Source organism: Palaemon carinicauda, chromosome 38 (genome assembly GCF_036898095.1).
Source record: "Palaemon carinicauda isolate YSFRI2023 chromosome 38, ASM3689809v2, whole genome shotgun sequence".
Classification (NCBI taxonomy): domain Eukaryota; kingdom Metazoa; phylum Arthropoda; class Malacostraca; order Decapoda; family Palaemonidae; genus Palaemon; species Palaemon carinicauda.
In genome coordinates this window covers 9,918,694-9,932,063 of record NC_090762.1, presented here as the reverse complement: position 1 = coordinate 9,932,063, position 13,370 = coordinate 9,918,694, and the positions used below count along the sequence as shown (strand labels likewise).

General features: G+C 38.9%; 1 protein-coding gene across 1 annotated transcript in view; it reads right to left on the bottom strand.

Moving 5' to 3' along the window:
• Positions 1 to 1,608: 1,608 nt before the first annotated feature.
• The window catches only part of LOC137630420 (MAM and LDL-receptor class A domain-containing protein 1-like), a 211,480-nt gene continuing 199,718 nt past the window's right edge, over positions 1,609 to 13,370 (bottom strand). The window contains exons 89-93 of the mRNA XM_068361880.1: positions 12,267 to 12,414; positions 10,705 to 10,929; positions 9,867 to 10,080; positions 9,053 to 9,211; positions 1,609 to 2,137 (exon numbers count right to left, since the gene is read on the bottom strand). Coding sequence (XP_068217981.1) covers positions 1,960 to 2,137; positions 9,053 to 9,211; positions 9,867 to 10,080; positions 10,705 to 10,929; positions 12,267 to 12,414 — 924 coding nt within the window. The 3' untranslated portion in view covers positions 1,609 to 1,959. The remainder of the gene's footprint in view (positions 2,138 to 9,052; positions 9,212 to 9,866; positions 10,081 to 10,704; positions 10,930 to 12,266; positions 12,415 to 13,370) is intronic.

Below are 13,370 nucleotides of genomic sequence, written 5' to 3'. Positions count from 1 at the left end.
GAAGGCAACATTCAGGTTCGCTCCTGAGTTGTTTTCTAGACTCAGAATCTTGGAGTCTCGGCCCTTCGGTCCAACTCCTTCAAGATTTCGAGTCTCCTTCCTGTATCAGATGACCCAAACCTTCTCCTTCTTGCCAGTAAAGGAATCGAGGGGTTATCTTTGAGAACAGCTGCAGTTTGTCCTCACGTGCAGCCGGGTTGGGAGCACAGGAAGGACACAGGGGAGAGTCACCAGTATACCTCTTCAGCTCGGACTCAAGGACTTTCATCTCGACCTGAATCCAGACCCTCCCCCGTCACGTCGCCCTACAGCACGATGTCGGATACATCGCAACGTCCCTCGCCTTCGAGTAGAACTACTCTGTGACGCAGGTGCTACAAGCTGGAGTCTGGAAGCGTCTAATGACCTTCGCAGCCCGCTTCCTGCAGGACGTGACCCACAGGAGTATCGATACGTTTCTATCGCTCTGTGGTGGCTACACAACAGCTGGTCTAACCTTAGGCTCCTTTTTGGACAGGTAGCAGAAGGTTGAGGGCATTGTTATCAGGTTTTAGTCTGCATGAACGAAAGAAGTATGTCTGGCCCTTACTTCTTTCTTCATCGTCCCCTCTACTGGGGAAGCAGCATCCTGGTCTCTGCATAGCTGACCTCAAACCTCTGCAGGTAAACCATGCTTCCTTGTGTTCCGAGTATTGAGTCAATACTGTCGCGTCCCCCATACCCTGATGAGGTGGTATTGGGAACGTCCTAACCCAGAGTTCCTTCGGGAACTCCAGGTCAACTGCCTAGTACGGGTCACACTTTCTTCCTTCACACACAAGCTTATGTAGGCCACACGTTTCCTTGCGGAGCAAGGGACTTGTGAGGTGCAGGGACTCCTTTTCTCGAGTGCGACTCACTCGGATTGTGAGTCCCCGGGTAAAGCCAAAGCCAGTATGGCTGGGGACTTTCCACCCTACCTAAGGGGTAAGTCGCCCAATGTAAATAGAGTGGTTTGTATTTCGGTTACAGAACAAATGACAAATTTGGAGATAATTTTATTTTTCCTAACCATACAAACCTTAGCTATTTACAGTACACATATTTGCCTGCCAGCCCTGTCCCCCAAGTCAAGTCCTACCTCTAAGTGAAGTGAGACATTTCACCGGTGTGTGAGGGGGGGGGGGGAGGGATAGCAAGCTACCCCTCCCCCTACCCCTGCTAACTAGCGCGGGGTAGGAAACCCTCGTTAAAATCTAGTGGCTCGTCATTTCAGCTACGCCGAAAGTAATACCCAATGTAAATAGCTAAGGTTTGTATGGTTAGGAAAAATACAAATTATCTCCGAATTTGTCATTTTGATTGGCTGGTAGCAGAAAACATGATTAGTAGTAACCCCATATAAATGATAAAGAAGTTTGTATGTATCTGCTTAGGATTAAAATACTTATCAACTCAACATTGCCACTACAGTATCATTATATTGCTTGAATAGTACCGAGACATTTCTATCCATTTCAAGGCTCTAGGCCAGGGGTAATAACAAAATTCAATCTTACTCCTATGTTGAATAAGTTTATTGTGGCTTTACATGAAACATTGCTATATATTTGAGCTATATATTTATTCACAAAACGAATACATAAAAATGTAGTTATGTTCTAAGTGCCATAACAATAAAAATTAAGGAGAAGCTGATATAATTTACTGTTTTGTTGTACTACATGTACTAAATATTATTAACAATCAATTGAGTATTTTTTATTGACATGTCTTATACATGTTTACTCAATTCAGTTGTGTATTAACCTTAGCCTATTCATTATCATGTCTATACTACGATGGCAGTAATGAAACCTATATAACTACAGAATACTGTATGGATGAGTTTTAATAGAATACAGTATTCATTATGAGATGCTTAAGACTATCTTTCAATACTGCAAAAGTCCTTGAACACCATAAACAACTTTCACATCACTATATATAAGAAATGGGATCATCGTCAAAAGCAGGATTTGCTACTGCAGTAGGTGCAGAACTAGATGTTGAGCCCATGTCTTCTAAAGGATATGAGTCGGGTTTGGGTAGGTCTGGGCCAGCATATGGTCTAAGGAGTGGGTTGTCCCAGTGGCTCTCATCTCTTGGTGGTTCAGCTCTGTTGGGAAATGGAAATATTAATCTTGACTCTAAATGAAAAAAACAAAAAATCAACATTCATTATTTTCTTAGTTTAATAGTATGCCTTTTACAGAAAGAATGCTATTACCTATTCAAAATCACATTTTAAAAGTAATTTGTATTTTTCCTAGCTTTACAAACTTAGTCCTTTAGTAGGGGTTAGATTCTGGTGACAGCTGGTAATGGCCAATGGAGAATTATGGAGGTTCTGGCAACCAGCACCCAGTATCCACTGGTGGTCCGGCTCTGAAAGCACTCTGAGCCTGCATTTTCATTCTGCCTACGACAAGCAGGGTGGATGTGGTGGGTCGTGAAACCTAAAGGACTTAGTTATGTATAGCTAGGAAAAATACAAATTACTTTTAAAATTTGTCATTTGTTCCTTCTCCCTGGCTGGCTATCATCCTGGGATCTTGATGCTCAGTCTGGTATGGGGAACAGAGTAAAGGATCCTTGTATCCTGTGACCCATAATTGAATGACCTACTGTGTCATGGACCAGAAGTTTTTCATACAAGAACCTATCTTCAGTGGAAACAATGTTCCTGTTGAGGACTAATATAAGTAGTAGGTTTGCCTTAACTGACACACACCCCTTCGAAAGGAGTGTGGGGATTCTACACTTTTACTGTTAAGTAAAATAACTACCCGTCACTAGTGTGCTCAACTGCATCAGTGTCAGTTCTAGCTCCAAAACATTTCACTAGCTGGAGGAAAAAAAATGAAGAAGGCCAGTCATTCTCACTCTTAAACCTTAAGATTATGATATAAATGCTATCTTAGACGTGATGCTTCTATGTCCTGAAAGGAACAAGGCTTGCTACACTACTTGCTGGAAAAATACTACAGGTCATATGGACAATGTAACCAGGGACCTGTGGGTACAATCCTGAAGACAGTATTCTGTTAAGGTGTTTTGTGTCTTCAAACGCCAGCCTTCAACACTTGGGCAATTGAATGTTTTTTTTCTGAAGGCTAAAGTTGTACCACTCTCTGACTAAATGATCTCTAGGAGGGGCTCTTGCCCTTGTTCTCTGTAGGCTCTACTAATGACTTTGCAAAGCCAGAAGGGGATGGTATATTTGGAGATTTTTTTCTTTGTCCCCCCTATGTTAACAAAGAGAGACTAAGTTTGGCCTACATGAACTTGTGTGTTTTATGTATAGCCTCACTGCCCTTACAGGACAGAGAAGCAAGTCATCAGGATTATCATTCTTCTCCTTCACTGATGTTACTGAAAAGGATTCGAACTTAAGAATCACTGATCAATGGGTTTTGTGTTTTTACCACAAATTCGGGAACAAATGAAAATGAGGTCTGTCTCCATTCTCAGGATTATGACACTAAGTACGATGGATCATGCAGCTCTCCCACTCTTTTGGTTGAAGCTAAGTCTAACAGATAAACTGTCTTAAGAGTGAGATCCCTGACTGAGGCTTTCGTCAAGGGATCATACTCGTACCAAGTTGAGACCTCTCTTGGAACTTCTATCAGTAAACTTAAGGTCTGGTTAACTCTCTGCATACACCCATTTTGGTGCCACCACAGTCATTTTGAGATTGGGTTTCATGATGGCTCTCCTGATAACTTTCCAAATGAGACAAAATGGTGGGAAGGCATAAATGTCATGTCCATCCCACAGGTGTTGCAATGTGTCCTACAATGCTGCTGTTTGGTCTGGCACTGGAGAGTAATATACTGTTAGTTTTTTTGTTGAAGTGAGTGACAAACATGTTAATTATCAGGGAACCTCACAAAGTCAAGAGTTCCTTCACCACTGGAGGATTCAAAGATCATTCTGAACCATCAACCTGATTGCTACGACTCAGATTGTTGGCAATTACATTTCGTTTTCTGGGATGAAAAGTGCCAACAGGGTTAATTTGTTACCCTCCGACCATGAGTGCAAGCTTACTGCCAACTGGCAAAGGAATCGAGAAACTGATCCTCCCCCTCTGCTTATTGACATAGGCCACTACAGCAGTGTTGTCGCTCATCAACACTACCAAGTGACCTTTTTCGACCTGGAAATGGATCAGAAGTAGGCATTCTACTTTCCGCACTAGGAGTTTTATATGGGACTTCTTGCTGATATTCTCTATCCGGATAAAGACCTGACATTAAATGAGTTGGAGTGTGTGCTCCCCACCCTTCTCTGGACACGTCTGAAAAAGGATAAGTTTTTGGGGAAGAACCTGTAGTGAGGATCCCACCATCAGGATAGATCCTCTCGGACTTCCAGTGTCACCTGTAGGGTCGGACCTCTGTTGTCAAGCATTCTTTGCCAGTTTTTTACTGTAATGGATTCCTATGTCAGAAAGGGTGTAGCGGCCTTCTCCAATCTTTGTAAACTGCCTTGTGGTGGGAAAATTTTCCTTGGACCATGTCTTCACTCATCCCCAAGTAGACTAGATTCTGACGGGTGAGAATGGACTTTGAGAGTTATCCGGCTCCCCAGATCCTGATAGAATTCGAGAAGAAGGTTCCTGTGGAGTAGAATCAGGGACTCTGACTCCTCCAACAGCCATCATTGAGGTATCGGGGAAATCATTCCGATCTTGTGAACCCAGGTTAAGACAAGTGTCATTAAAACTCAATGCGCTGTGGAAAGTCTGAAGCTTAGAACCCAAAACTGGAACTTTCTCGTTTGGTTGGCAACCCGAAGGGGCTTCCTTGAGTTCCTGTGAACTGGAATTTTGAAGGATGTGACTTTCAGCTCATAGAACGAAGTCGTTCTGTCTTATTGCTTGTAGTACCAGGTGTTTCCATCTTGAACTTCGTTTGCAGAACAAATTTGTTAAGATGGGACAGGTTGATGACTGGTCTCCAACCTCTTGACAGTTTTTGTACTAGGAACAGGTTGCTGTAGAACCCTGGAAAAGAGTCATTGACCTCCTCAACTGCTTTCTTGTCTAACATCTATCTGACCTCCTCCGAAAGAAGTAGGTCTTTGACGGATCCTCTCGAATACGAGTGACTCATCAGCATTAGAGAGAGAAAGCTAATGAACAGGAGGTGGTATCTGATGTGCAAATCTTCCACTGTCCAAGGTTCTGCTCTATGGAATTGGTACTCTCATCCACTGAATCGACAGCATCCCCACACAGGTATTTGTCTACCTCTCCCTCATTTGGCTTGATGCCTTTGGTGAGAGGGGTGGTTATGGTCAGTCAACTTCTTAAACCTAAAGTTTTCATTTGTCTGCCTCTCTTACAGTCGAATGCCTGTGGGGCAAGTTCATACGTTTAGTAGTTTCTATAGAGGTTGTCTGAAGGAGGAAGCCTGGCGTGCCTTTTCTCACTTTGCCACTACACTTTCATATCCAAGAATTCACTAGAATCTGAAATACTGAAAAATATGAGAACGTACCAGACCAGTGGTCTAACAAAGTGGAAGCCTGGAAAACTGACAGTGCTGCTACCGCCATATTCATGAACTCTTGAGGCAGAAAAAAGTGATAGTTGTTGTGCAAGCATTTCTGCTGACATCCCCGGGGTTAAGTTCGCTACCTCAGGGTCTTAGGTAAGAGGGATGGGCTGCCTCTGTCACGTAGAATATCCTCTACTTTGAAAAGACAGAAGGAATGAACTTCAAGGAGTGAACTACTCGCATTGTCTTTTGTTTCAGAAACTTGTGCTTCTAGTTTATGGATGGTGTTCTTGGTCTAACAGGACCATGGCAACTCAAGGTGGTGTTTGGACCTGTGTGTTTTCCTGAATAAAGAGTCAATAGAAGTCTGCCTTCCAGAGAAAAGGGCTTTTGGAAAAAGTGTCGCCCAAATTGTTGACTTTCTTGACGAGTCCTCAGACCCTCAGGAAAGAAGACTTCTTTATAGGATTGGTGGAGGTAGACTTCAAGGGTCTCACCCCATCAGGGCCCAGAGAGGGACATGGGAAGTCTCAATAGGCTCAGGGTAGAAAAGTCTTGCCCTCATCGGAATAGATGGTTTTCTACTCCTTTACATTACTTTCTCGCTCCTGGAAAAGGGAGAGAGGTAGAAGGACACATGATATTCAGGGAGAGTAGGCTCTATCTCATCCAGGGACTCTGGGTCCAGACAAGATTGTGGTGATGGCTCTTGGGTCAATTTCAACCCTCTCAGATAAACAATGTGTGTTGGAAAGACCCTAAATTCACCTGTAAAAATTTGGGAGCCACAGTCTAAGGTCTGTAGGAATTGGATCCCCTTTCTTGACGTTCAAAGAAGCAACGCACTCTGATGGACATTTTACAACCATAGAAAGTGACATTTCTCTATACAGTACTGTTATCCTAAATAGGAGCGATGAGCAACTCCGAGACTTGAGTTGATGCTCTCTTCTCTATCACAGCTCCTGAAGAGGAGGAAAAAGAACTGGCAGGTCGTCTGATGGAACCATTTGCTTTTGAGCTTTTCTCTCATAGAGAATTTCAAGATGTGTGTCTTCTTGTGGTGGAAGACAATTTAATTGAAGAGTGCACACTCCTAAGGGTCATGAGCTCGTGGCTGAGGGTCCCTCTCGCAAGGTTGGCTCGCCTTATAGTTGCATGTTTCGTGATCCTGTTGACTGCTCACTCAAAGGTGGATCCTCACTCTCCTGAGGTTCACGCAGTCTGCAATGGCACACAGACACAGAAAGGCTTGCTTGTTGATGGTGCTGTTTAACCTTGATACTTCCTGGAGGTTTGTAATAAGATTTCTCGGAGAGATACAGGAACACTCTTCACTTGTTTAGAACCCAAACCAGTATGCTCAGCTGGGCTATAGCCCATAAAACTGCTTACATCACTCCCAAAGGAGTAAGCAGAGAACTCAAGAGACAAAGTCTTTTGTCACAGGAGTCAATGCTCCAGTGTCACAGGAGGCAATGCTCAATGCGATGGTGCACCAGGGAACTTCTCATCCAAAACTCAGAGAGCTTTGGCTGTAGCGAGCTCAACGGCCGGGATTTCCAAAACTGAAGACTGGTTTTCATCCTCAAGGGTAGGTCTTCCTGTTTCTCTAGGGGAAGCAAGGAGATCTATCATATTGGGAGCTTTCCCTTCAATCATCTTTTTGTCTACCCTCTGAAAAGGTAACCAAAGTAGGGTTGGAGCGACTAGTATCGGTAGTCGGGATTGCCGATTTTTCGACCTCTAGTCCAAACCCAATAGAGAATTATCACATTTTATTATTCATATTATTATTACTTGCTAAGCTACAACCCTAGTTGGAAAAGCAGAGGCCCCAACAGGGAAAATAGCCCAGTGAGGAAAGGAAACACGGAAAAATAAAATATTTTAAGAATAGTAACATTAAAATAAATATTTCCTATATAGACTATAAAAACTTTAACTAAACAAGAAGAAGAGAAATTAGATCGAATAGTGTGCCCGAGTGTACCCTCAAGCAAGAGAACTCTAACCCAAGACAGTGGAAGACCATGGTGACAGAAGCTATGGCACTACCCAAGACTAGAGAACAATGGTTTGATTTTGGAGTATCCTTCTCCACTGTGTGTGCTTGCATGTGGGAGACATGCTAACATTACATCTGCCTCTTTTTAAGATTGTGCACGTTCCTTAACAAACTTAGTTCACCAATAAACGATGATGAGAGTCCAAAACCTACACTCAGAGGCAAAGTTCTCTAGAGTTCCAGGAATATAAAAGTAAATGTCTTCTTCTGGGAAAGAAAATGTTTTCTTCTTGACATTGCTTTCTTCTACTCTCATAAGGGGTACTATCATAAGGTGCTAATGGGGAGCACGCGCACACTCCTAAGAGCTGGTGCTCATGAGATGCCTGTGCGTTGAGAGACATGTTGCTCACTAACACAAGGATCCTGTGAGAAGAGCACTCTCGCCCTGAGATTTATTCCCACCTCAAGTAATCAAGTCGTCGTCTATTGGGAACAAGTTTCCTATAGTTAAAGAGAAGTTTGTCTTTTACTAAGCTGATTCATACTCGTAATGAAATAAGATATATGTGAAAAACTTCAGGCCATTATAGAACACTGAGAACTTGTCTGTGGAGCTCAATGGCCAGAATAAGAATAAAGGCTCAAAGTGCTGTCAGATCAGTACCACCAGTGGATGCTTAGTACCAGTTGCCAGAACCTCTAATTCTTCATTGGCCGTTACCAGCTGTCGCAAGAATCTACCCCTACTAAGGGATGAAGGTTTGTATTCTCGTAGGAACAAATAGAATTTAACTCTCCCTCCAAATTGATAATACATATACAAGTGTTTTTCTCATATTACAGATAGTGTACTTGGTTTAATCCTGTACCATAGTAAAAAATTTATTTTTATTTTATTTCATCCATTAAACAAACAGTATTTATATAATAAACATAATTATATTGTATTAGCCAGAAATGAGGAAACCGAGAAAAAGCACACAGTAATAGGCTTAATACCAGAACAAGTCAAAAATCTATACCCTGAACTGAGGAAAAATAGAAAATGAGGAAATTCTAAAGCTTGGCAGAAGGGGGAAACTTTAAGTCACCAAACTAAGCAATTTGAGGATTGTTAATTTCCATAGAATGAATGTTGGAAATAGTAATCTTCCATGTGCAATGAGGTTTTCTACATAGGGGTCTCCATTACTTTAAAAAAACAGTAGCCAAAAAGAAAAATTTTACTTGCTAAACAAGATTTTCACCAAAGAAAGTTGGAATTTACATAAAGAAAAGGGCCGCACCTTTAACTAAACAAATTAATTCTTTTTCAGTCTCATTCAAAAGAGAGAAAAAGGAGGGAATACTCCTCAAATACGAAATTAATGTTCCAAACTGGTAAAAATAAAGCCAGTACAGTACTGTCTAAATCTTTACTTACTGGGACAGAGAAAATTATAAGTTCATAAAAATGTAAGGTACCAAAAATTTTCTAATAGAATAATCTGATTTTGGAGAATAGAATACTCACTGCTTCTTTTTTCTGTAGTATGCAACCCCTAATATGATAAGAATTAGGGCTGCGAGAACTCCGACAACAATCCCTGCGATGGCACCAGCACCTAAGCCCCCTCCAGATGGAGGAGCTAAAGACTTTTCACAACGGTTTCCTGCATAGTTCGGAGGACAACTGAAACACAATTGATAGCATTAGATTATGTAAGAATAATGAAAACATTTGCATCACACACTTGACAGAAATTTATAAATTGTATTGTTGGTAAACTCTACTGTATATTTTATCCTCAAATGGGTATAGAAATTTCCTGACCTAACCTCAGTGTCATAGAACTCAACTTGGAACCTGTTGACAAAATTTTTAAATTATATGATTGGATGGTCTTCTAATAGAGTGTATTTATAAAATTATTTTCTTTTGTCAAAGCTATTCTAAAATTAAATAGAAATGGAAGCTTTACACTTAACATTTGTATTGAGTATACAGCACTTGATAATCTGAAGCACAAAGTTCAAGAGTAATTTTCCAATGAAAGAAACTTATCCACAGGGATTCCATTATGACTAAAAACTATTCAATTAATAAGTAATGTATATGAGGAAGTTACTTGAATGTCATTGGAAATTGATGGTATAAGTCAAGAGAAAGTGACAAAGTCATTAGAATTTCTATAGGCAGGATTCTGGATCAGCGATAACTTTGTCTCACAATGGTTATCATTGTCCAGTTTAACGTAATAACCATAATTTTTTTTTCTAAACCAGTATACCTAACAGCACACTTGCAGCACAATGTGGAATACAGTACTGCTATGTAAACTACTTACTAGCAAGCGGGAGGATTTCTTTTGCCCTGGGATGAAGTGCAAGTGCCACCATTTTGGCAATAGTTTGTCGGGCAACTGCCATCACACAAAGATTCGTCTGCATCATATGCCATGCAATAATTAATGTTATTACAAAGCTCGGACTGTGGCATACAAGGTGGATCTAATTTAGTATCGTTGCAGAAGTAATATCCTGGGTCACATGGTATATGATCTGAAAATAAAGTATTTTTTATGAATTACACCAAGGCAATATTGGAGAACTGTTTGAATTGCAAGAGTTACATTTTTATTATGAAAAAACAATGCAGCTCAATGGATCATCTTTACATTTTTCTTGAAGAGTAAATGTTACGTTAAGAATAATATTTTTATTATCTAAAAGTGCAAATTGCATAAAATTTTAGGGCCATCATTATCTAGAAAAACAAATATAAGGATAATATTTTGAAAAATCGAATGTGCAGATGTTGGATAACATTTCTCAACTGTTATCTTTAGATGCAAGCAAAGACTTGAAAGTTTTCAAAAGTTTACATACGTACAGTATAAAATTTCTGAATAATTATTCAAAAGAAGGCAAGTGGAAGGATGAAATTTTGTAGCCTAAATTATGTTAATCAAATGATACCATCATTTAATTTCATACTAAATATTTATTTGAAAATGTTTACGTAATGATTTTGTAATATCAATTGTAGTACTGTAGTGTTTATGTCAGGATAATGATTCCTAACACACTTTTCCTAGAAGCAAAACTGTAAAAGTAACATTTCTTTATATCCATCATCTAAAGTTGCTGATAACAAATAACCGTGTGTGTGTCCAAAAGGCTTACCTGGACATCTGCTTTCATCAGCATTATTGGGACAATCTTGAACAGTATCGCAGAGGAGTAGTGCCGGTATGCAAGTCAGACCATCGCCTTTACAGTCAAACTCTGTTTTTAAGCAAGAAGGTTTTCCTGGTGTTGTCGAGCCTGATCTAGGAGTGGTTTTGGTAGGGACAGTTCCAGGAGTAGTTGTAGATGTTGTGCGTGTATGAACAGTTGAGCAAGAGCCAGCTATGTAGTAGAAATTAGTTAGTTGGGGAATTGTTAAGTACACAACTTTTGAGAATGGGGTAGGACATTTAATATGAAGTATGAAAAAGTAATTAACAAAGGGAAAATTGGAAAAACATGCAGCATTTGATTTCCTGAATGAGTTGCTAAAGGAAAAAGGTATTGTAATATATGGAATAACTTTATGCACCAAAATTTTCTGCAAAAGAGTACAGTCAGGCGTCTTTTTACGAGAGTTCTCCCTTTGCTATTTCACTTACACGAGGCACAGAGAACTGCAATGTCTATTAAATAAAAAATCACATATTTGCAATAAAAACTCTTGGCGGCCCAATAATTTCAAATAGTTCATACTCCTTTGCACTAGACGTGCTTTGCGCCACTTACCTCTCTCCCACCAGCTCGTCCCAGCTCTCGCTCTTTCAATTATTCTAATTTTCGCGTTCATGTTACTTTAATCCTTTATAACTAATTTCATCCATCATTTTCATTTCATTATACCTCTTATTTTATTTTATATCCTTATTCCATTTCTCATCCCTTTTACTTGATATTTCCCACTAAACTTCATCTGTGCTAATAATTGGTATTTGCCTCAGTCATGTGTGCAGTCCCTCAACTAATGATATTTGTACGTATTCTATTTTGAGCAGTTATTCTTTTGTGTAAAAATCGTAAACTATTGACCATCAAGATGTCTGATTGTATGTAAGTGCAAAATTAGTAGTGATATCTCTGGTTGTGGTTGAACAGCACTCTCCAACTAGAGGGTGGAAGTTTAGGAATGTTCTTGCTTCTCATTCCTCTGGGAATCAGGGGAATGTGATTGCGAAGTGTTCTAATAAACACTCTTGCCATTAACTGCTAGTGTCTCATTACTTTTAGTAAAGGCATTTCTATTGAAGTTTTTACAATTTCTTGGGTAAATGTTGATAAACTATGCTTCTGGAGAAAAAGCAATATGAACATCAGGCGAGCATAGAAATAAAAATTCAATTTTTTCTTTTTTTTGACACTTCAGTGCAATGGCCTATGAGGGCAATCTAATGATTTTTCTCTTGCCTATGTTGGGAGAAAATAAAAAAAAGGTAATGGGGAAAGAAAGGTAGATTTTTCCACTGATTATGTAGTTGTTCTTTTTATAGATATAAATGATTCATGAAAAACGAGAGTAGGAAATAAATTCTAAAGCTTGAAAATAAAAGGAAAGCAATCACCTACACTAATTGGTGAATGGATTGTTGTTAAACCATAGTTTGTATCGTGAATGAATGTACAGTATATTACAGTATGTAAGAGCCACTTAATTTTAGTAGGAAAAAAACATTTCTACTTACAACAATCCTTTTCATCAGATCCATCCATGCAGTCGTAGAAACAATCACAGTGAAAATCAAGTGGTATGCATTCATCAGTATCACATTTAAATTCATCTACTTCACATGTAGTATTGGATGGGGCTGGACCAATACCTGTTTCACATTCCTAAAGGAAAAGAAATTATTACACAATTTTATGGAAATGGAATTTTAATAAAAATAATTATTCACATAATCTACAGTTCACCTGACTTTCTTCCCAAAGTTGAATCATATCGACGTCTATCATTAAAGAATTAAAAGCCCTCATTCTCACTTACTCCAATATCTTCAGTCTCCCAATATACTACTGCAGAGTATGTGACACATGACAACTAACCAGGTAAACGTTTTTGCTCAATCTAACTATTTCTTAGCTGTAAAAGACAATTACTTTTCACCACCCCTTGTTTATCAAGTAATAAGCTCCAGCATTATACAAAATGCAATTTTAAACTAGAAAACTTGAATTTTGTCCCCCAAAATTTCATAATCATACTATGACTTTTTTGAAAGAATATACTTGCATAAGCATTTAATTCCATAAAGTATTGGTTATGTCTAGTAAATAATATATAAGCCACCTAGAAATTAATTTAAAATTTTCCTGAATAAATGATAGTTGTATTCAAGAAACTTTATATCCCAGAATTATTGTAAATTGAGATTTTGAAAAAAAAAAAAAAATTCAATTACTTATCTTTCACAACTATGAACATAAAATTATCATAACCATAATTTAAAGTATGTGTTCCATAAACATGGAGGTATGACAGCCTTGCAATATTTAAAACTAAATAAATGCTAGTACTTTATTATGAATATATTTTTGCAATACTTGGATTCAAATATTCAAAAGAAAAGGAGCACTCCTGTTAAAACCTATTATGTAAAGGGGAAGGAAACTGAATTATAATAGCTTAAACTTATAACTTTATAAGATTTGTTTGTTCTGAATTACTGTAGGCTTCAATTTACTAAATCTATTTTAAAAATAATAAAAAGAAATAGTTGAGAGAGTTTAAGAAAAATTTTGGATTTTTATGTAAAAAGAAACATGAGAATGTGGAAGATTCTATGTTC